Source organism: Hypanus sabinus, chromosome 6, assembly GCF_030144855.1.
Source record: "Hypanus sabinus isolate sHypSab1 chromosome 6, sHypSab1.hap1, whole genome shotgun sequence".
Classification (NCBI taxonomy): Eukaryota; Metazoa; Chordata; class Chondrichthyes; order Myliobatiformes; family Dasyatidae; genus Hypanus; species Hypanus sabinus.
The window spans coordinates 83,454,805-83,477,627 of record NC_082711.1 but is presented as its reverse complement, the minus strand read 5'-3'; the positions used below and the strand labels follow the sequence as shown (position 1 = coordinate 83,477,627).

Genomic DNA, 22,823 nt, shown 5'->3' with positions numbered 1-22,823 from the left:
AAAACAAAAAATATTTAAGCTAAGATAAGCGATGCCTTGTCTAGAAGAAACACGAAAAATATAAACATAATGCCATCTTAAGCAAAACCAAAAATCTTTTCCAAAAAACCACCATCTTAATCAAGGAAAAATTTACCTTCAAAGAATTAAAAATATACCTTCGAAGGAACAAAGTTAATAGACAAGTATGTAGTTAAATGATTAAAGTGTATAAGGCAAAAACAATTAACATGACGCAAACACACTTTAACTTGAGTATAAAGTGTAGGATGAACCTACACCAATAACCAGATTATAATTCTGGTTTAAGAGATCGAGAACCATCTTATACGATCAGAATCATTCATTTATTAAAGACTGGTGTCTGTAGTAGTAGGGAAGTTCTCCTCCAGATATTTTCTCACTTCTGAAGTTGAAAGGAAAATTTGTCGTGGAGCATTCGACGGAGAAATTCGAAGCTTCGCAGGGTATAGAAGCGCAGGTTTCAGATTTTTCTCATAACATTCAGCCATCAACGGTTTAAAAAGAAGCCTTCTTTTTAAAAGATCTGAACTAAAATCTTCGATCAGACGGAAGGAAAAATCTTTGATTTTAATCATTCCTAGTCGACGAGCTGCTCTTATAACTAGTTCTTTGTCATGTACATAATGGAACCGGACAATTACCACCGAAGGTTTGTCTATAACACTCGGTGATCGACGCCGAATTCTATGTGCCCGATCCAATAAAGGAGGGTTATTCGGGAAAATTGTCGGAAACGCTTCTTTTAAAAGTTGAGCAAAATATTTCGAAGGGTCATCTTTTTCTATGCCGTCTGGAAGACCAAGTATACGTACGTTCTGTCTTCTGGAGCGATTCTCAAAATCGTCACTCTTGGCTTTAAGGGCTTCCATCAGTTTAATGGTCGAAATTAAATCCTGTTGCAGTTTTCCAATAGTCAAATCTCGCTTCCGAGCTTCTTCTTGCAGAGACGCAATAAGAGTTTGTTGCTGTTTAATTACTAAATCCGTCTTAACCATGTACTCCTGAAAAGCCTTTATATCTTCTTTAAAAAATTGTTGTAGTTCAGCAAATTTTTGATTCAAAACCTCCATAAACAATTCAAAAGTTAATGGTGTTTGTTGAGTCGGAGCCTGCTTTTTTCCGTTACCGTTCGGATTACGTCCGGGATCCCGTCCCTTAGACCTGAGAGACATTTCTGTTTGCATATCATCAAAAGTTCACAACAAACGCTTAGCAGTAAATCCAAAAAAAAAGAATAAAGAAACTTTCGGTATAGGTAAAAATACGCTGAATAAGGGTGATCAAAGGTTAAAAAAAGTAAAAGTTATGGAGCGAATCCAAAACGGTACTCACTCCATGAGCGTCTCCAGCTGACTCCGCAAAGTTATCTCAAGTTCACAATGAAGTAGTAAGATGGTTTCTGTGGTTAATGGAAAACAAAGCAGTCAATTTAAAGTCAGGATTGTAAAGTTATTGAAAACTATTATTAAGAATAGTGTAGCTTAATCATGGAGCATTAACATGGATAGCAGCAAACTAAGTCTGTCTACCATTATTAAATTGTATAGTTTAAGTCAGAAGTTTACATAAACTTAGGTTGAAGTCATTAAAACTCAGTGATTAACCACTCCACAGATTTCATATTAGCAAACTATAGTTTTGGCAAGACATTAAGGACATCTGCTTTGTGCATGACATGAGTAATTTTTCCAACAATTGTTTACAGACAGATTATTTCACTTTTAACTGACTATATCACAATTCCAGTGGGTCAGAAGTTTACAAACAAAATCAAAAGAAATCAGCCAAGACCTCAGGGAAAAGAAATTGTGGACCTCCACAAGTCTGGTTCATCCTTGGGAGCAATTTCCAAATGCCTGAAGATACCATATTCATCTGTACAAACAATAATACGCAAGTATAAACACCATGGAACCACGCAGCTGTCACACCGCTCAGGAAGGAGACACATTCTGTCTCCTAGAGATTAACGTATTTCGGTGCAAAAAGTGCAAATCGATTCCAGAACAACAGCAAAGGATCTTGTGAAGATGCCGGAGGAAACAGGTAGACAAGTATCTATATTCACAGTAAAACGAGTCCTATATCGACATAACCTGAAAGGCTGCTCAGCAAGGAAGAAGCCGCTGCTCCAAAACCGCTATAAAAACGCCAGACTGCAGTCTGCAAGTACACATGGTCTGATGAAACAAAAATTGAACTGTTTGGCCATAATGACCGTTGTTACGTTTGTAGGAAAAAAGGTGATGCTTGCAAGCCAAAGAACACCATCCCAACCATGAAGCATGGGGGTGGCAGCATCATGTTGAGGGGGTGCTTTGCTGCAGGAGGGACTGGTGCACTTCACAAAATAGATGGCGTCATGAGGAAGGAAAATTAAGTGCATATATTGAAGCAACATCTCAAGATATAAGCCAGGAAGTTAAAGCTCGGTCGCAAATGGGTCTTCCAAATGAACAATGACCCCAAGCATACCTCCAAAGTTGTGGCAAAATTGCTTAAGGACAGCAAAGTCAAGGTAATGGAGTGGACATCACAAAGCCCTGACCCCAATCCGATAGAAAATTTGTGGACAGAACTGAAAAAGCGTGTGCGAGCAAGGAGGCCTACAAACCTGACTCAGTTACACCAGTTCTGTCTGGAGGAATAGAACAAAATTCCAGCAACTTATTGTGAGAAGCTTGTGGAAGGTTACCCAAAACATTTGACCCAAGTTAAACAATTTAAAGACAATGCTACCAAATACTAACAAAGTGTATGTAAACTTCTGGGAATGTGATGAAAGAAATAAAAGCTGAAATAAATCATTTTCTCTTCGACATTTCACATTCTTAAAATAAAGTAGTGATCCTAACTGACCTAAGACAGGGAATGTTTTCTAGGATTAAATGTCAGGAATTGTGAAAAACTAAGTTTAAATGTATTTGGCTAAGGTGTATGTAAACTTCTGACTTCAACTGTAGATGTATGTTCCTGTAGACTTCTGGAAGGTATTTAACAAAATGCCACACTGAAAGCTGATGAAAATAGACTTAAGATGGAAGTGGCATTTTAGACACAAAAATAGTTAAGTTCCAGACGTGCTGTTCCCCAAGGGGCAGTTTATTAGGTGCCACGGTAGTGATTAAGGTGAAGCTATTACACCTCCGGGTGCTCTAGAGTTCGAAGTTCACTTCCAGCGCCATTCTGTAAGCAGTCTGTACATACTCACCGAGGAATGCATGGGTTTTCTCCGGGTGCTGAGGTTTCCTCCCCCAGTTCAAAGATGCAGGTTACTGTAAATTGTCCCATGATTAGATTAGGGTTAATGGGGTATTTTGGAGGCTGCTTGTGCTGTGAGGTTCGAAGGGCCAGAAGGGTCTACTCCGTGTTTATGGACATAGGGAGCAGATGATACAAACCAGCAGTTACTCATGAGAATGGCTGTAGGTTCCTGAATGCTGTGAACTTGGCAAAAAGAGTTCAGACAGGGGTATGAGATGATGCTCTTTGGGAAGACTAACATCGAAATACAGTTGGTATAAATGGCATTATTTTGAAGGTCATATATTCATAAATCCTGAAAGGTGCGAGAATAAGAGTGCTAAAGTGCAAATGGAACTGGATTTATAGAATGCAAGATAAAAATAATACAGCACCTGATAATAAAAGAAGAGTTTTGATGCTCAGATATATTAAAATTGGGCACTGGGGCTGGGGGTGGGGGGTAAAAGATCTTGGGCAGAGTGGATATTACTGTGACCTCGGTGGTCCTTTCAAGAATGAAGGATTTCAGTTCAGAGTAGAAGTTTAAAAAATTTGGTGTGACTTTACTAGGTGATGACCAAACAAGTTTTGATGGAGTCGATAGAGAATAGTTATTCGTCAATAACCAGACAAGAAGACTTCAAAGTTATTGGCTCAAGTTAACAAGGAAAGATGAGGACAAAATACTTTCACCAAAAGATGCCAAGCAGATAGAAGCTGGGCAGATCTTCAAGATGAGGAACTTGAAGTACTGCAGAGAGAAGACAGGCTTGTGGGGTTAAAAATCAAAGTTCTAAGTACATTTATTATCAAAGTACGTGTACATCATACAGCTTTGAAGTTCACTTCCTAACAAGCAGCCACGAAACAAAGAAACCTAAAAGAACCCATTAAAAAAGGACTGACAAAAACCCAATGTGGAGAGAGGGAGGGAGAGGGAGAAGGAAATCATACAAACAATAAATGCAAGCAAGTAGAGTTCTGAACTGAAGTCCACAAGAAGTCCACAGACCCTTAATTCAACGCAGAACGGTGGTGAGCTGAACCGGCCCTAGCCTCACCTCAGGCCCTGACACCATGAACTTTTTAATCTGGCCCAGTGCCCAAGTTGTTGTCCAAATGTCAGGTTCAGTTGGCTTGATGCACTCTGGGATCTGGATCCCACTGTCTCGATTCAGCCTGTACCCAACTTTTCTGATTTGGCACAGCTTAAATCATCATCCAAACAGGATTACTCTCAGAAGTCTTGGGCTTTCTCGTGAAACTAACATATCTCACATTTTATTCTTTCAACAGAGATGGCAAGAATATGGCTAAAGATGTGACTACCACTCTGACTGAAATTATATCCAAAGAGCTGGGAGTGAATACTCTGGAAGCCATGAGAGTTGTAGCCAATCTGCGTGAAGAGAAGCGCTACCTGCAGGATGTCTGGAGTTGAATGAGCCTAGAGAAAAGGATTCAAAACCAGTTGCATGTTTTTCCTTAAGATGTTTGCAAAGACATGAGACATTTTTAACCAGTGATAAGTTTAGGGGAACAAATTGGAAAGTCTATTCTTTTAGGCAAGATGTTCGGATTTTTTTTCATCACAGACCATGTTAAAAACATTAAACATAATGGTGATGTCCCCCTTGTTGACGAACACTATGTTGACAGAAGAAGTGATGATAGCTTGTCAAACATCTTTCTGTGAGATGCTCTACCAGATGTAGGCACTTCTTGAAAGAGTTGTTGGTGATTATTTTTCTGCTTTTTGATGGACTACCCCATAAACAGCAGTTTCCCTTCCCATGTGTAACTGAATGGTACATTTGACAAACATCAATGTAAGTGTAACATTTATTTATTCAAATTTTAAGATGTGTCATTTGAAACCATTTAATTAGTAAGTTATAGTTTTAGGCAACACAGCTATAACTTAAAGACTCCAGCACTTTCAGTACATTTATATCATGACATACAAATTTAATCTTAAGAAATTCTCAGGAATAGTCATGGACCATTGTTTTCCCACATTTCATCATTTTATTTATCATGTTCTCATTTTTCTCTGTCTTTATGTTAGATACTAATTTTTTTTTAATCATCAAGGACATTATACTTTCACCACTTGGCTCAATATTACCATAGGATCATGCAGCATAGAAAATGCTCATGTTTCCCATGTAAGCTGTGTTGCCTACCAACATTAATTCCATTTGCCTGTACTTCTCTATGCCTGTCCTGCCTTTTGAAAGTTATATTGGTATCTGCACCTACTACTTTTTCTAGCATCTCAGTCCATCTCTGTATGGGAAAACCCTTTTGCTATCAATCATTTTTTCAATTTCTCTCCTTTCTTACTGTGCTCTCTAGTTCTAGATTCACCTGCCGAGAGAAAGATTCTGATTATATATCCTTTCTATGCCCCTCGACATTTTCATTTCTTCGTTATGTGCCGTGTCACATGGTATAGGTGATCATGGTCTTTCTTGGGAAATTTTTCTACAGAGGTGGTTGGCCATTGCTACCCTCTGGGCAGTGTGTTGGGTGAGCCCAGCCATTATCAATACTCTTCAGAGATTGCCTGCCTGGCATCAGTGGTCACATAACCAGGACTCATATGGTCATCAACCACCAGCTCCCATGGCTTCATGTGACCCTGATCAGGTTGGGAGGGGGGAGTGGCTAAGCAGGTGCTAAACTTTACCCAAGGGTGACCTGCAGGCTAATGGAGGAAAAGAGCATCTAGCATCTCCTTTGATAGAGATGTGTCTCCACCCTCATAATTTTATAAACCTCTATAAGGTCGGCCCTCGGCCTTCTTTCTCCCAGTGAAGATAAACTCAGCCTATCCCATCTCTCCTCATAACTACAGCCCCCAATTTCAGGCAATGTCTTGTTGAATCTTCTGATTTCTCTCTTTTGCTACCACATCCTTGCTGCAGTGTGGCAATCTTAACTGTACAGTGCTCCAATATTTTGTACTGTAAGACATACCAATTGTAAGTTCAATGTCTTGCCTATGAAGGCAAGCACGCCATATGCCACCTTTACATTCCTATCCACCAATGTTGTTACCTTCAGCACACCGTAGACTTGCACCCCAAGAATTCTCTGCATCAATACTCCGTTTACTCTTGTGCCCATCAGATTGCACGATGAAATTCCACCTGGTCATTTCGCCCAAAGTCCCACTGTATCCTGAGATGGCCTTCGCTGTCAATAACACCATTAATTTTAGTGTTATCAGTCCATCTAAATTTTCATCCATGTCATTTATATATGTTAGAGACAGCACAGGTCCCAGCACTGATCACTGTGGTCCATCTGGTTACAGATTTCTATTAAGGGAACATAAACATCATTCACTGCCGTCTGCGTGTCAAGTTTGGACTCAGTTTGCTAACACCTTGGATTCATTGTACCTTAAACCTTTTGGACCAGCCTGCCATGTGGGATCGTGTCAAGTGCCATGCAAACTATTTCTACTGTTCTGCCTTTACCAATTTTCTTAGCCACTTCTTCAAAAAAACCTTTTCAGATTTGTGGGACCTAATCTCTTCTGTGCACGGAACAAAGCTATACTTCTCTAACAAACTTCCCTGCCATTTATGCAAGGCTCACAGGTCTATATTTTAGAAGGGCTTATCTCTACTGCCCTTCTTGAATAAGGAAACAATATTGGGTATCTAGCTTCTCTGATCTGTGAAATTTATCATATTATCTTGTACTTCTCTTTGCTCGGAGGCTATTTGACCAATTGAATCAATGCTATCCCCCAATACTCACATCAGTGTTCCTCCGTTTACCTTGAATCAGCTCTCCTCTGATTGTCCTGCTGGGCAGCTGGACAAGAGCTGATACTGGCTGATACCAGGGCACTTGTGGAAATCCACGAGTTACAAGGAGAACATGCAAACCCTGCATAGACTGCACCAAGCATCAGGATTAAACCCAAGGACACTGGAGCAGTGAAGCATCACTATGCTACACAGTTTGTAACACACCTGAGGAAGCGGGATCCATTTTAGTTCCACTTCCCATTCGCATTCTGATATGTCCATCCATGGCCTCCTCCACTGTCGTGATAAGGCCACACTTAGGTTGGAGGAACAGCTCCTTGTATTCCATTTGGGTAGTCTCCAAATCTGATGGCATGAACATTGATTTCTCAAACTTCCAGTAATGCCTCCCCCCACCCCCTTTACCATTTCCCATTCCCTTTTCCCTCTCTCGTTATCTCCTTGTCTGCCCATCACCTCCCTCTGGTGTTCCACCCCCCCCCCCCACACCCTTTTTTCTTTCTTCCATGGCCTTCTGTCTCTTTTACTAATCAACTTTGTAGCTCTTTGCTTCACCCCTCCCCCTCTAAGTTTCACCTATTGCCTGGTGTTTCTCTCTCCCCTCCCTCCACCTTTCAAATCTATTCCTCAGCTTTTTCTCCAGTCCTGCTGGAGGGTCTCAGCCTGAAATGTCGACTGTACTTTTCTCCACAGATGCTGCCTGGCCTGCTGAGTTCCTCCTGTATTTTGTGTGTGTTGTGGTCCTTAAAGGAAATGAACTTATTTCATAAATTTTAAAGCAACTAGACATGTGAGATAATGCATTATTATCAAATTTGAAGTTTAAAACATAGAGATCATAAAGGTCTAATGGTTTAAAATCAGATTATGAAATTCTCTAACCTTTGTCTCCTCATTCTGCAGGTTTTGTGAATGGCTTCAATTTTAGGTTTACATTCCTTTGTATTCCTCTTGGGTAGAGTTGGCGTTTTTATTAAAGGATGTGTATTTGGTTTTTTTGTGTGAATGTGTATTTAAATATTTTAAGATTCATGTGATCACCCATATGTTAAGTTTTGCACATGAATGCTTAGCATGTGATTGATGAATACTTTCTAGTTATTTTGGAGTCATCAATGAATATGTGTAACCAGCGTGATGAGCTCAAGAGAAATATACAGGAATGAGGAAACCTCTAATGATTAGAAAGTAAATAGCAGCACATAGATTATGGAAGCAATTCAGAATTCAAACTGTTATCACAGCCTGGAATTTCCAGCCATTAGTTAAAGAACAGCTACTAACATAATGTAAACTGGCTTATAAGCGGCAGTGTCATTTTTTCTGCCTTTGGAAGAGATGTGATGCACACAAGCAAGTGAAGACATTAAGTGGCTGTTCAGCCAGTCTTCACTGAGAAACCTGATGCTGTCATCTTTTTCAGGGCTGTAGGTAGGAATCTCAGCTGTGATTTCCAATAGCTGCATTATAATTCTGCACACGAGTAGTATGTAGAGAAGGCTGCAGTCTAGACTCAGATGATGGTCCTCCAGATTTGAGGTGGGCATTTACAATTCACTCAGCCCACAGGAAACAACAGGGATAACCCACTGACAAAGTTTGATGGGAATCTGTTGCACTCACTGAAAATTAAAATTTGATCTGGAAGTATTGCTCACGTTTGTATAGAGAGTAGAGGTGAGGTGAGGCTTCTATCTGGTTGGCTCTGCTTTTTCAGGTCTTTCAGCATGACTCGGAGTAGTAGGAGTGGGCTCAGAGGCAAGTCCATTGCCTCAGTGACTGTTGTGAAGTAAGGAGTCGGAGGACTCTGCCTTGACAGTTCCATCCAATAATACTTTAATCTCCACCTAATCTTCCATCTTTCCAGAGGATGGATGTTCAAAGGAAATGGTTATTGCAAGCTGCTGCAGTAACTGCATTTCATGTCACCTTGAAGCCCACCCTAGACCTAAAATCATAAGTCTCCAGATCATTGCAATGTAATTTATTCCATTTTTCACAGTTTGCAACCTATATTTTCCAGTGGGATTTGAAGCTTATCACCGAGCACTTGAAGCCAGAAAATTAGTTTTAAGCATGTGCAGAAAATGAGATAGAGAGGGTAAAATGGTTGAATTAAGGGAGGGAAATAAGACATATAAATATAAAATTTTGTATTTTCAGCACTAATTAAATTCTGAAGGTATAAGGGTCATTTCGAGAGGGATTGATTGGCAATAATTAACATTTAACTGTCCTGTGAATAATACATTTTCACCTGTATGGTCCAATGATTTCCCAATGGGTAATTATTGATATTTCACACCTTTATTCAAGGTTTTGCTGTTTTTAGCCAGATATAAAACTCTCTATCGATTCTGAATAATTTATTGAGTGAAAACTTTATAAAAGTGTTGAGATATTTTCCATTTGTTCCTGAACAATTGCATTAGATGGGGCATTGAAGACGAGACACATCTCCAAGAAAAGGCGAGGTGATGGACGTCAATGCCTAAAATCTTGCTGAGGGAGAGGAAAAAATGTAATTGTCTAAAAGAAACTTTTTTCTTTTTAAGCAAGTTTTATTAAGTCTCTAAATTATGAAAAAATATGAATATGTAATCATTTGCTTTAACCTGCAAAATATTTAATATCTTTCAAACATTCAAAATTTATAAATATGTAAAACTAACATTACTTAAATGCACAATATATTTAAAAATATCCAATCTTGCATTTAAAAAAATTTTGGCAATTAGTCCAAACTTTTTGTTTCCATAAACTTGATGTTAATTTTAACATCTGTTTTTTTTTGTCTTCTGCATGTTGCCTCTCACTGTTAGCTTGTAGGTCTAATAGAGACCCCAGAGGATTTTTTCTTAAAAGTTATTGAGTCATGTAGGGCTCCCTGCCCCCATTCTAACTACTTTGTACAGGAGCACCACTGAGAGTATGTAGTCTGCAATGTATGGTACGGAAGCTGCAAGGCTTCAGACTGCGAGACTCTACAGAGGACAGCAAGCTGTTTACTGTTTACCTGTGCTGTGCACTTCCTGAATTTTGAATTATATTTTTATTAACTTATGGTAATATTCTGGTGAATGTGCTGTGTGTGATGTTTTATGGGTGCACTGAAGTCTAGAGGAATGTTGTGTATATGTACAGTCAAATGACGCAAACTTAAACTTGATCTTAATAGCCTCTGGATCTTGGCCACATGAACAGAGTTCCTACATTGGTGACAGCTGCCTGGTGTAACAATGGGGAACGATGAACACCCCACCATCATTCCAGCCATAGACTCCTGAATGTATTGAGATATTGGTACAGTGGTCCCCTGACTCTAAGTTCAACAAGAAGAAAGTTAGTGTTTTTATTGTAAGTGTTTGTAAGCTGGTTGCCCATGGGAGTTCACAGTGGTATGGACGGCTTGGGAATTAACAGGTCTTGTTGGGGCAGGGCATGAAGGGAAAGTCTCAAGTAGCTGAAGATTCTTCATGAACAAGCCCACTCCTTAAGGATTGGATAAAGGATGCCTCTTTGCTGACCTTACCCATCTAGGCAAGTTGAATGTGCTCTGTTCAGTATGTTTGGAACTCCCTACCCACTATCTTGGGGATATCCAAAGGGCTTCATGGCAATTTTTTTGTACTGTTTATCCCAAGAGTAGAGAATATTGTTCTTCTATGGTTTGGTCGTCAGGAATACAATAGTATTCAGTAGGTGTCCATAAACTGTTGAATGTTGAGACAATGACATTGAAATGAATGCATTGCTTCTTCTTACAAGCTGGTTAGGAGATCTTTGTCTCGTATTTATTCCACCGCAACAGCAATATCCATCCTTGTGTAATAAAGTATATCATCTCTAAATCTACATTGTTTAGAAATTGATATTTTTAGATCTCAGTAAGGCTTTTGAGAAGGTCCCACATGAAAAGCTGGTCCAAAGGGTCAGAGTCTGTGGGATCCAGCACACATTGGCAAATTGGATCCAAAGTTGGGTTGTTACCAAGAAACCGAGAATGATGAAGAATTGCCTTTTGCGATTTGAAGCTTGTGACCATAAGTGTACCACAAGAACTGGTGCTTGGACCCTTACTATTTGTATATTAACAATGTACAGTAGATATGAAAATAAGAACTATAATCAGCAAGTTTATCAATAGTATTAAAATTGGTACTACAGTTGATAATGAAGAGAATGGACTTATTCTACGGAATGTCATTTAGCTGGTAAACTGGGTGGGAGTTAAAAAAAAAACTGAATTTAATCCCAATAAGTGCAAGGTGATTATTTTGGGAGGTCTAATAAGAGCAAGACATGCTGATGAATGGTAGGGAATATTCAGAAATAGAATTAGTGTACTGATGTTTAGATCTCCAAAGATGGCAGACTGGCATAGATAAGGTGGTGAAAAAAGCAAATAGGATGAATGGCTTTTTATCAGCTTGGGAACAGAATACAAGAGCATGGAGGTTATGGTGTAACTTTTTAAACCCTGGTTAGGCCACAGATTGAGCAATTCTGGTGGTCATCCTATAGAAAGGGTATGAGTGCACTGGAGGATGCAGAAAAGATTTACCTGGATAGGGTGTGCTTGGTTTTCCTTGGAGTGGAGGAGGCTGTAGGGCTATTTGACGGGTGCAGATGGGTTGGATAGTGAGAATTTTTTCCTCGTGTGGATCATCTAAAACCAAAGAATATCGGCTTAGTCATTGTCAATGACTTGTACGACATGAAATTTGGTTTTTTTTTGCAGCAGAAGTACAGTGCAAAGACTGAAGAATTGCAATAAATAAATAGTGTAAAATCAACAAGAAGTGAGAGGGAATCTAAGGATATGTTTTCAACTAAATTATAGTTGCAATGTGGAAGGTACAGTTTAAGAAGGTAGTGATGGCAGGTGCTCTCACTGTATTTTAGTGGACAATCGCCAAGGCACCAAAGGCTACTGATCAAATGCTCATAAATGAGATGAGAAGCAATAACTACATGATGGTGGTTGTAGAAATGTTGGGCCAAAGGGCCTATTTCTCTGCTGTATGACTAAGACCTTATGAAATGAGAACAGATTATGAATTCAATTCTGTATTTTTAAGAAGTAATATCCATTGTTCCTGCAGATGACAAAACATTCAAATCAAGATATGGGTTTATAAAAGACTGAGATACTCTAGTAAAATTTTTCTTTACAGTGCTGTTGACAATGTTATAGATGCTGTACTGTGCAAAAGTCTTGGGCATGGGTGCATGAGACTTGCAGACTACTGTAATAATTTTATGAATTGTACTGTACTGCCACACAAAACAAGTTTCATGACATGTGTGAGTGATGGTAAACCTGATTCTTAGATGGGTCACTTGATATGGTTCCCTATTGTGGACTGAGAGTGGGAAGGGAGCAGGGAGGGGAGAAGGAGCGATAAGCACCAGAGAGATATTCTATAATGATCAATAAATCAATTATTTGGAATCAGATGACCACACCTGATGTCTAGGGGCTGGGTGTGTCAGCACACGTGCCACCCAACCTTCTGTCACCTGTCCCACTCCCCTCCCGTGGTGCTCCACCCTTGCCATTCCCAATATCCTTTGCTTCTGCCAGCATTACAAACTCACTGTCAGCTCCACGTTGACAACTACAGTACTGTGCAAAAATCTTAGGCATCCTAGCTATATACATATGCCTGAGGCTTTTTCACAGTAATGTACATTTGGATTTTAAAAGTGCTCCCTACTTCTTTTCTAATAGAAAATCAAAAATATATGGTTAAATGGCAGGTCAAAGAGAAGTTCCGGATGACTGAATGAACTAGATACAGAGGATGGAATGAATCTGCCTAGTTTCTCCATAGTACTACCCACAATGCATTAGCCAGACTTGCGTTGTATGGAGTAATTGAGCATGGAAACAGCCCTCAGCCAAATTTGTTGCTGCCAACCATGGTGCCCAGCAAGCTAGTTCCACTTCCCTGTGTTTGACCCATGATATCCCCAAAACCTCTCCTATCCGTGTACTTATCTGAAACTCTTTTGAATGTCGTTAATGTACCTGCCCCAACCATTTCTTCTGGCAGCTAATTCCACATACACATCATCAGCTACCCTCAGGTGCCTTTTGAATTTTTCACCTGGTAAACCTATAAGATTTTATTTCTGCTGTTACGTCCGTAGCCCCCTCCTTTGTGAGAATCGCAAGATCACTGTTGGGTTGGGTAAAGGGCCCAGGAAAGGGGAAAAGAGATGTGCAGGCTGGCTCGTTTCCCCGGCGATGTAAAGCTATGGGACATGGCCATTGTTTCTGGAAGACCAAGTTGTGTATTGAGTACTGTACTATTCATTGAAGCCCCTCAGGGGATGACCAGAGTGGGCTGGTTGAGGGATTGCATCATCCCAACCTGATTGACATCTGAAACCCCGTGAGGAAGTATAAAAGAGGGAATGGGGAACAACCCCTTCAGACACACCAGAAGAAACATTAAGCAACCACATAACAGCAGGAAGACATCTGAAGGAAGCCACGTGTGTTTGATTCCGTGGCTGGATTTGGTGGCTGGAACCAACGGAAAACAGCTTTTAGCTAACAACGGGGAAGCCTGTTCCCCTGACTCAACAGATTGGCATCATAAAAGACATGGGGCAAGTTAAACCACATTGTTTTTAAACCCAACAACGCTGCAGCTTGAGCGAACTGATAGTGACTGTTAACTTTCCATCGGACAATACATTATCCCCTAGACAACGATGGAACGGTTTCTTATTGATTATTATTATACCCGCGCGCTAGATTTAGTATTGACGACATATATTATCTGTATGTTTGCATTAATCTTATTTTTGTGCCCTTTATCAATAAATACTTTAAAAAATAGTACCATCAGACTTCAACGGACCTCTCTATCTTTGCTGGTAAGTGATCCAGTTACGGGAATTCGTAACACTGCTTCCCCGAGAATAAGATGGCATGTATTCATCGTATCTATGCCCCTCATGATTCTCAGTGCTGAGAAAAAAATCAACAGTTTGTATTAAATTGTTACTTTTTTTCACCCATTCAGTAATGTGAATGTGGCAGGTTGCCCTGTCTGTTTAAACCCCTCATCAGATGTGTGACGGAGAATACCATACCATGTATCAGTTGTCCATCCTGAGATCTTCTCCCTCAGGGAAGGTGAGTAAATATCTTTTAAAGTGTAAGCACTATACTTCATTTGGAATTAATGTCTTGTAAATCTGTTAAAGGTAATGCAAAAGCATGTTTCTCAGTGAATTTGGTGCTCGGGTTGAGATGTTAACAGCAGGAAATGGAACCACTACTTTTTATGGCGTCCATTACTATTAAGTTCTCAGGTCAAGTACAAAGTAAAGCTGTTATACACTGAATTCTGTGCAAGTTTTCAGGCTTGTTTTCCACTTTGTATACCAGCTCTTTATTCACTCAATGAAATGGCTCCCACAACAAACAAAAACAACCAAAATTTGCTTTGAATCCTTCTGCGTGACATACCCCGATCAATAATAACAATTTTAAGTAGACTTAACAAAATACTGAAATTTGATTTGCATCTGGCAACCCAGATGACCTTTAGCATTTTTTGTCTTCCAGATGCCCATCCACATTCTCAAATTCTTCATCTTTTCTTTCGGTTTTAGCTGTATTTGAAAATAATAACTGCTATTAACCACTTAAACTAATTCTCAACTACAAAAATTGCACCAAAATTTTTAAGGTATAATTATTTTGATTTAATTCATTGACAAATAGTTTTGTTTCCCCTAAATTATATACTGCATAATATATTGGTAAGATCATGGATAAATATAATAATCTCCTTTAAACACTATGTATTAATTTGTAATCCGCTAATTGCTTGGTGTGGTCAAGAATTCACAGGCATATTTCCCCAACATGCTGCACTTTTATTCACACAGGTGAGTAGAGGGTTAAAATAATTAAATCCAAGCCAACTAATTAACTAACCACAGCAGAAACTGCTGAGCAGATGATCAATCATCGTTACAACATGTGGGAACTGATGGACCCCATTGCTGTTCAGCGATCGCACCTACAGCACATATTGATTGCTCAGAATCTCAATGTTGGTTCGATGAGCTGGAGTGTGAGCTTCAATCATGGTGATACATTGGGGATGGAGGAGTTGCTGCATTCCGGAAGAGAGGGCACAAAGGCATAAGCAGATAAAAGGATCATTCGGGGTGGGGGTGTGATCTGTGAGAGTGACAGCTCAAACCCAATCTAACAAAGTTTTTGCTCCCTGTTTGGATAGGAAAGGAGCCACAAGGAGACTACAAACTGACCCCGGGGAGCAGAAAGCAGAAATGTGCTCATCCAGTTAAGGGAATGTGCACTGTTCTGTACAACAAAGGTGAAGTCCTGAAGGCCACGTTCCCTACTTTTTGGCAAATTTAAAGATCCAGCAGTGGCCCACATTGGGCACTAGTAATGTAGATAAAGCTAGGAAGAAGGTTTGATTGAAAGATTACAGACACCTCTGGAAAATTGAAAAATAGAACCACAAAGGTGATAATGTCCTGATTGTCACTTGAACCATGAGTAAGTCAGCAGAAGGATTACAAGATAGAAAAGTGGATGTGCTGTTTCGAGATGGTGTGGGAGAAATGTGCGCAGATTCATGGGACTTAGGCACTAGTGTAGGAGGAAGAGATGGGCTTGAATTGAAGTCTGAACTTTGCTTGAATCAGTGTCCAGATGATTTATATTATCGAGGTAATGTAATGAGCAAGGCTTTTAACCAATTGTGTGTAAGTGGTGTGGGGGCGGGAGAAATTCAGTCAGTTAAAAATAAATGAGAAATGAATGGCATAGCAAAACGAGGGGGAGATTGGAGATCTGATTGTGATAGGGAGATTCAGAAAGTACATGGGAATGTGTCTGACAGAATTCAAGTCGACAACAGGTAAATAAGACTGTTTAAACATCAAAGCTTAATGCTCTTTTTCTGAATGAATGCAACACTTGCAATAAGAAAGTGGAGCTGGTAATACAAATGTGAACACATTATTTTGATTTTACTGCTGCACCAGTGGCATGCTTGCACTGGGGCCAGGGCTGGGAACTCGGTGTTCTGGGTTATTTGATTGTTTTTCAAAGTAATAAGCCAAAAGAGAGAGAAAAAACAGATGTGCTGTTAGTCAAGGAAGGTGTCAGTGCACTGCTGGGCATTGACAGAGTAGATAGAGCTTGATGTGAATTTGGATGTAACTAAGCAATAGCAGGGCATGAGTGGGAATGGTCAATAGATCCTCAAAGTGACTACCTCGTGAAACGTAAATATGGAAACACCTAACCCATTTAAGAAGGGAACTGCAAGTATCATGGGTTATTTTAATCTACATATTGATCAGAATTAGACTATGAACTAAGTTAGTGACAAGGTTATCATGGCAGAGGACTTTTTTTTTCAGTACTTTACAGATCCTCCCTGGGAACAGGCTATTTTATATATGTTCAGGTGTAATGAGGTACGATTAATAAGAAATTTTGAGGGTGAAGATGCTCTGTGGAATAGTAATAAACATTCCTGAGAATAAATAGTCCATTCTAAGCTCTCAGTACCTTCAGTACTGCTTATTGGCTAGAGTATTGCCCGAAATTGATTTTAACAAATCTGTGGTACGGATGGATGATTATAAATGGTTGATTTACCATATGGACTGGGTTGGCCAAAAGGCCTGTTTCTGTACTGGTATATTTCTATGACTTTATGACCTTGTCTCCAAAACCAGGATTCACAATTTACAGTCTTAATGCTGGATAACAATATAGGCAAAACCTGTATCATGGGATGTGGGGAAGGGATGTGTTCCTTTTTAAAATAAATATATAAATAAATATATAAATAAAAAATAAATGGGCCTTGTCACAATATTTTGTCATGTAAAACAACCCTAACTGTGCATGTGTCAAGAAATAGTGTTGAAATGGAATAAATTTGTGTCAATTTATCATTTTTCATACATAATCTCTAGTGAATTTTGTTCTGTACTTAAAATTTTTGGGTAGTGATTTGAGAATTCTGTAAGTGCAGATTTCTGTAACCTGAATGGCCGTAACATGGAGGTTGCCTTTTTCCTTGGGAAAATGGGCTGGATTCAAGTTGAAAGGAAGGACTTGTTGCGTTCCCCATCATGTGGGACAAATAATTGGAAAAACAAATGGGTTTAAATTACATTGCCAGGAGCCAATGGCCTGCATCCAATGACCTTAAGGGAAATAACTGTAAAGATAGTGACAGCAGAATAATCAAGTTGTCAGAAGATACCAGAAAATTGGAAAACTGCAAGAGTGACTCCCTTGTTCAAGAAGGGAGGGGGCAAAAATCTGGAAAGAATAGGCCAACTAACAGGTTGTGGGAAAATGCTGGAGCCCATAATCAAGGAATATTTAGGGAGTAATTTAGATAAGCTTTATACAATCAAAACAAGTCAATATTATTTTCCTTTCATAAACCATCTTTGACAAATTAGCTGCAGTTCTTAAGAATATACTGAGTGGCAGCAATAGCAAGGATTATGTAGACGTGCATTTGGATTTCTAGAAAGCTTTCGATAAGTTGCTATACAAAGGGCTCATGCTCACATTAAGGGGGTGGATGAGGAATATACTGAAGTGAATTCAAGACTGACTATCAGATAGTAGCCAGAATTGGAATAAATGGGTCTTTTTCACACTAGTGGCCAAAGATTCAGTTCAAGGTTCAATTATTTATGAATGGCTTACAGGAGGGGACAGAGTTTAAGGTGTTCACCTTCACTGATACTGCAACAGGACATACTTTGAAAGTATATCTGGATTCTGCAACAGGATGTAGATGGTTGAGTGACTGAGGGGAAAAGTGAAAATTAATATGCAGAAGTGTGACATCAGAGGACTCAAACGGCTAAGTAGAAACTCTGAGCGTTCTTGCACCTGAAACTCGCAGCTAGTAGGTGGCTGCAACAAATAACTAAAAAGCCAAATTGGTGTGTTGGCCGATATCACGGGGGTCGGAGTTTAAAATTGTTACAATTGCACATCTCAATGAGATCACACCACTGTGCAGTTTTGGTAAACTTATTCAAGAATGTTTTAGCATAGGAGGGAGTCCAGAAGCGATTCATTGCACTAATTCTGGGAATTAGAGTGTTTTCTAACTGCAAACAGCTAAAATTAGATTTTGCAGATGCTGAAAATCCAGAGTGACACACATAAAACTGACCTCAGTCGGTCAGGCGGCATCTATGGAAAGGAATAAATAGTCAATGTTTCATTTTTTAAAAATAAAATCAATATTCTTTGGAGTTCTAAAGAATGCAAGGTGACATCATTGAAGCATATAAGATCATAAGGAGCATTCTCGGGTAGATATCAAGTTGTTTCCACTGTGGTGATATCACGCGTCATGTGTCAGAACATGATTGGACAGAATTCTGCATGCGCAGAAATGACAGATTGATCGAGAAGCTTGCATGTTAGACGTGGTTGCTGTTTGCTGTTAAATAAAAGTTCTAGTTATGTTCTTCCAGAATATGTTTCTTTATGAGTAACCCACGGTACATGTAGAGAATGCAGTATGGTGTCAGAAGTCGGTCTGGAAGAATAATTCATCTCGCTAAACATGGGAGAAGTGAAGATAATCGAAAAAAACAGCATGACTTTTTTCATTGTTTGCTAACAGCTTTAAGAATGGAAGTGTTTCAACCTCCAAAAACACTTCAGCTGACTGGGAACATAGCTGAAAACTGGAAAAGATTTAAACAGCGATAAATAAATTTTAAAACGGTGATAGGAGCAGAAAATAAATTGGAAAAAACGAGAGCTGCGATTCTACTTCACGTGATTGGTGATGATGCAATTGAGGTATATAACCATTTTACTTTTGAGAATGGAGATAATTTGAATCTAAAAATGATAATTGACAAGTTTGACGCATTTTGTATATCGAAGCGCAATGTGACGTATGAACGGTACAAGTTCTTTACATGCAAGCAGAAAGCTGGTCAAACGATTGATCAATTTGTTACGGAATTGAGAAACCACAGTAAAACTTACGAGTTTGCAGAGCTGACGGACTTTCTCGTTAAAGACAGAATTGTTTGCGGCATTCTGGATAATGGTCTGAGAGAAAGATTCTTAAGAGAGCCAGATGTAAATTTGGAAAAAGCTTTGATTCTTTACAAAGCTTCAGAGACCGTGATGTCGTAGGCTAAAGAGCTTTTTATTGAGAACTGCAATATACACACTGTGCGCAAACATATTGAAAAAAATAATGAAGTGACTGCAAAACCAACAGCAAGATGTCGTTTGAAAGAAAAAAAAACGTTGTGATGGCTGTGGGCAGCAGCACCAATCTAAAAAGTGTCCAGCATATGGGAAAATGTGCAGCAACTGTGGTAAGATTAATAATTTTTCACGCTGTTGCAGAAGTAGAAAGGAAATAAAAAACGTAAATGCAGTGCTTGAAAATGAATGTGAAGAGTTTTATATTGATGTGCTTTGTGAAAATAAACAAAGTAAGAATGACTGGACTATGCCACTGCAAGTGAATCAAAACAATATTCTGTTTAAATTGGATACCGGAGCACAAGTAGATGTTCTGGGAGAATCTGAGTTTAATGTATTAAAGTCAAGACGAAAGTTACATCAGGTATTCAAGTGCAGACTTTCCAGTTAAAGGAATGCATGTGGCAAAAGTATCACACAAATATGGTGCTCATGCTTTCATTTGTGGTGGTGCCAAGGAATGCACAGTCAATACTGGGTTTATCTGCCTGTGAGAGACTGAATTTGGTGAAAAGAGTATTAGTCCTGGACAGTGACACGGAGTCAGAATACAGTGCCTTGATGAAAGAGTATGAGGACTTGTTCAAAGGACTTGGTTGTCTTCCAGGAGAGCACACGATTAAAATTGACAACACAGTGCAACCCATAGTACATCCATGTAGAAAAGTACCTTTTGCATTACGTGATCAACTGAAAACAGAGCTTGACAGAATGGAATGGTTAGGAGTCATACAAAAAAATTGATGAACCTACTGAACGGGTCAATTCACTTGTTATTGTTGATAAGAAAAGTGGAAAACTGAGGATTTGCTTAGATCCAAGAGCCTTGAATTGAGCCATTAAAAGAGAGCATTTCAAATTGCCTACTTGTGAAGAAATTATGTCACAGTTTGCTAATGCAAAGTACTTTAGAAAATTGGATGCATCCTCTGGTTTCTAGCAACTTAAACTAGATGAACTGAGTTCAAAGTTGTGTACCTTTAACACTCCTTTTGCTAGATACTGTTTTCATTTCAATTCCATTTCATTTTCTAATTTCATTTCAATTCCATTTTCAATTCCATTTGGAATTGCATTAGTTCCTGAAGTGTACCATAAAACCATTCACATGCTATATGAGCACGTTGAGGGCGTGGATACCACCATGGACAATATTATTGTTTGGGGATCATCTAAACAAGAGCCTGATGCCAGACTCAGACAAGTCTTAGGGGCAACACGCAAGGCAAACCTGAAGTTGAATAAAGACAACTGTCAGCTAGGAGTGACTGAGCTTACCTTTGTGGGTGATATCATCAGCAATGAGGGTGTGCGTCCTGATCCACTGGAGGTTTCTGCTATTGAGAACATGCCAAGACCGCAATGTAAAAAGGCTGTTCAGAGGTGTATGGGAATGGTCAACTACGTGGGAAAACTCATACCCAATCTTTCAGAACAGCTTGCTCCATTGAGGCAGCTAACAGAAAAGAAAAATGAATGGAGCTGGAATCATGAACAGGAGAAGGCATGGCAAAATCTCAAGAAAGTGCTCACTAAAGAACCTGTGTTGAAGTTCTGTGATGCTGAGAGACCCATCAAAATCTCATGTGGTGCATCTCAAGCAGGCTTAGGGGCAGTATTACTCCAGAAGCATGATCAGGAATGGTTACCAGTGGCATATGCATCTCATTCATTATCCGATCCAGAAAGAAGGTATGCCCAAATTGAAAAAGAATTGCTCAGTATTCTGTTTGCTTGAGAGAGATTTCATCAGTTTGTGTCAGCAATCTATTGATGTTGAAACTGATCATAAACCTCTGATTGCATTGCTTAACAAACTTTTAAGCGACAGTCCTTTGCAAATTCAGTGAATGATCATATTGCAAAGATATGTGTTGAATGTGTCATACACACCTGGAAAATTCATGTACATGGCTAACACACTTCCCAGAGCTGTGGATCCAACAACAAAACACAGTCACGGGAATGTTATTGATGTTCAGTTATTTATTGATATGGTCATAGAAACTGTATCTGTTGCTCCGGAAAAGTTGGAACTGCTGCGTCTTGAGACAGAGTCTTCAGTCAGGTAATACAAGTGGTGATGGATGGATGGCCGGATAATAAGCATGACTGTACCTCAAAAGTACAAGAATGTTGGAACCACAGAACAGAACTGTCTGTTGTGGATGGGATATTGTAGCTGTGTGCTACATGCAGCGCTAAAATTACGACACAGTCGGTAACTGCAGTCGAAGGGAAAAACTTTATTCGAAATCCTCAGCCTCACTTTTAAGCCTCCCTCAACCTACCCCCCCCACCCCCCCGTGGCGCAGAGGCTCCAAAGCTCTGTGCTCGCAAACCCCTGAAGGCTATCTCCCTTAGCCGGAAAGCTGGCTAATTGTGAGCCGGTTCGGATGTGCCAGGAAATGGGTCGCCACATAACCCCACCCCCCAGAACCGGCGATACACCCCCCAATGTCCACAGTCTGGGCCGGAACCTGCTTGGGGGGTCGGCCTCTGCGCCGAGGCGCCGGAAACTCGACCGGTTGCGTCAGGTCCACATGGGCCAATTTGAGTCGGTCCACCGTGAAAACCTCCTCTTTCCCCCCAACATCCAGCACGAACGTGGACCCGTTGTTCCGGAGCACCATAAACGGCCCCTCGTATGGCCGCTGCAGCGGTGGCTGATGCCCGCCCCTTCGTACAAACTTACAGTTCTGCAGGTCTTTGGGTACGCAGGTCGGGTTCCGCCCGTGCTGTGAAGTGGGTATGGGGGCCAGGTTACCGAGCTTCTCGCGTAGTCTGCCCAGGACCGCTGCGGGATCTTCCTCTTGCCCCCGTGGGGCTGGTAGGAACTCCCCGGGGACGACCAGGGGCGCGTCGTATACCAACTCGGCCGACAAGGCGTGCAGGTCGTCTTTGGGTGCTGTGCGGATGCCGAGTAGGACCCAGGGAAGCTCGTCCGCCCAGTTGGCTCTTCGCAGGCGGGCCATGAGGGCCGACTTCAGGTGACGGTGGAAACGCTCCACTAGCCCGTTCGACTGTGGGTGGTAGGCAGTTGTGTGGTGCAGCTGAGTCCCCAAAAGGCTGGCCATAGCTGACCACAGGCTGGAGGTGAATTGGGCGCCTCTGTCGGACGTAATGTGGGCCGGTACACCAAAGCGAGATATCCAGGTGGTGATCAGGACTCGGGCGCAAGATTCGGAGGTGGTGTCGGTGAGCGGGACCGCCTCTGGCCATCTTGTGAACCGGTCCACGATAGTCAGGAGGTGCTGCGCTCCGCACGACACTGGCAGGGGGCCCACGATATCCACATGAATGTGGTCGAAACGCCAGTGGGCGGGATGGAACTGCTGCGGTGGGGCTTTGGTGTGCCGCTGCACCTTGGCCGCATGGCAGTGCATGCACATTTTGGCCCATTCACTGACCTGTTTGCAGAGTCCGTGCCAAACGAACCTGCTGGAAACCATCCGGGCAGTCGTCCGGGTGGAGGGATG

General features: G+C 40.6%; 1 protein-coding gene across 3 annotated transcripts in view; it reads left to right on the top strand.

The window, feature by feature from the left end:
- Nucleotides 1-8,050, top strand: part of mtrr (5-methyltetrahydrofolate-homocysteine methyltransferase reductase) — a 100,906-nt gene extending 92,856 nt beyond the window's left edge. For 2 of the 3 annotated variants that reach the window (XM_059972533.1, XM_059972532.1), the window contains one exon: nt 4,567-8,050. In XM_059972533.1, the coding sequence (XP_059828516.1) occupies nt 4,567-4,711 (145 nt within the window). In that variant the 3' untranslated portion in view covers nt 4,712-8,050. The remainder of the gene's footprint in view (nt 1-4,566) is intronic. The other variant, XR_009512701.1, reaches the window with a different exon arrangement.
- The last annotated feature ends 14,773 nt before the right edge of the window (nt 8,051-22,823 follow it).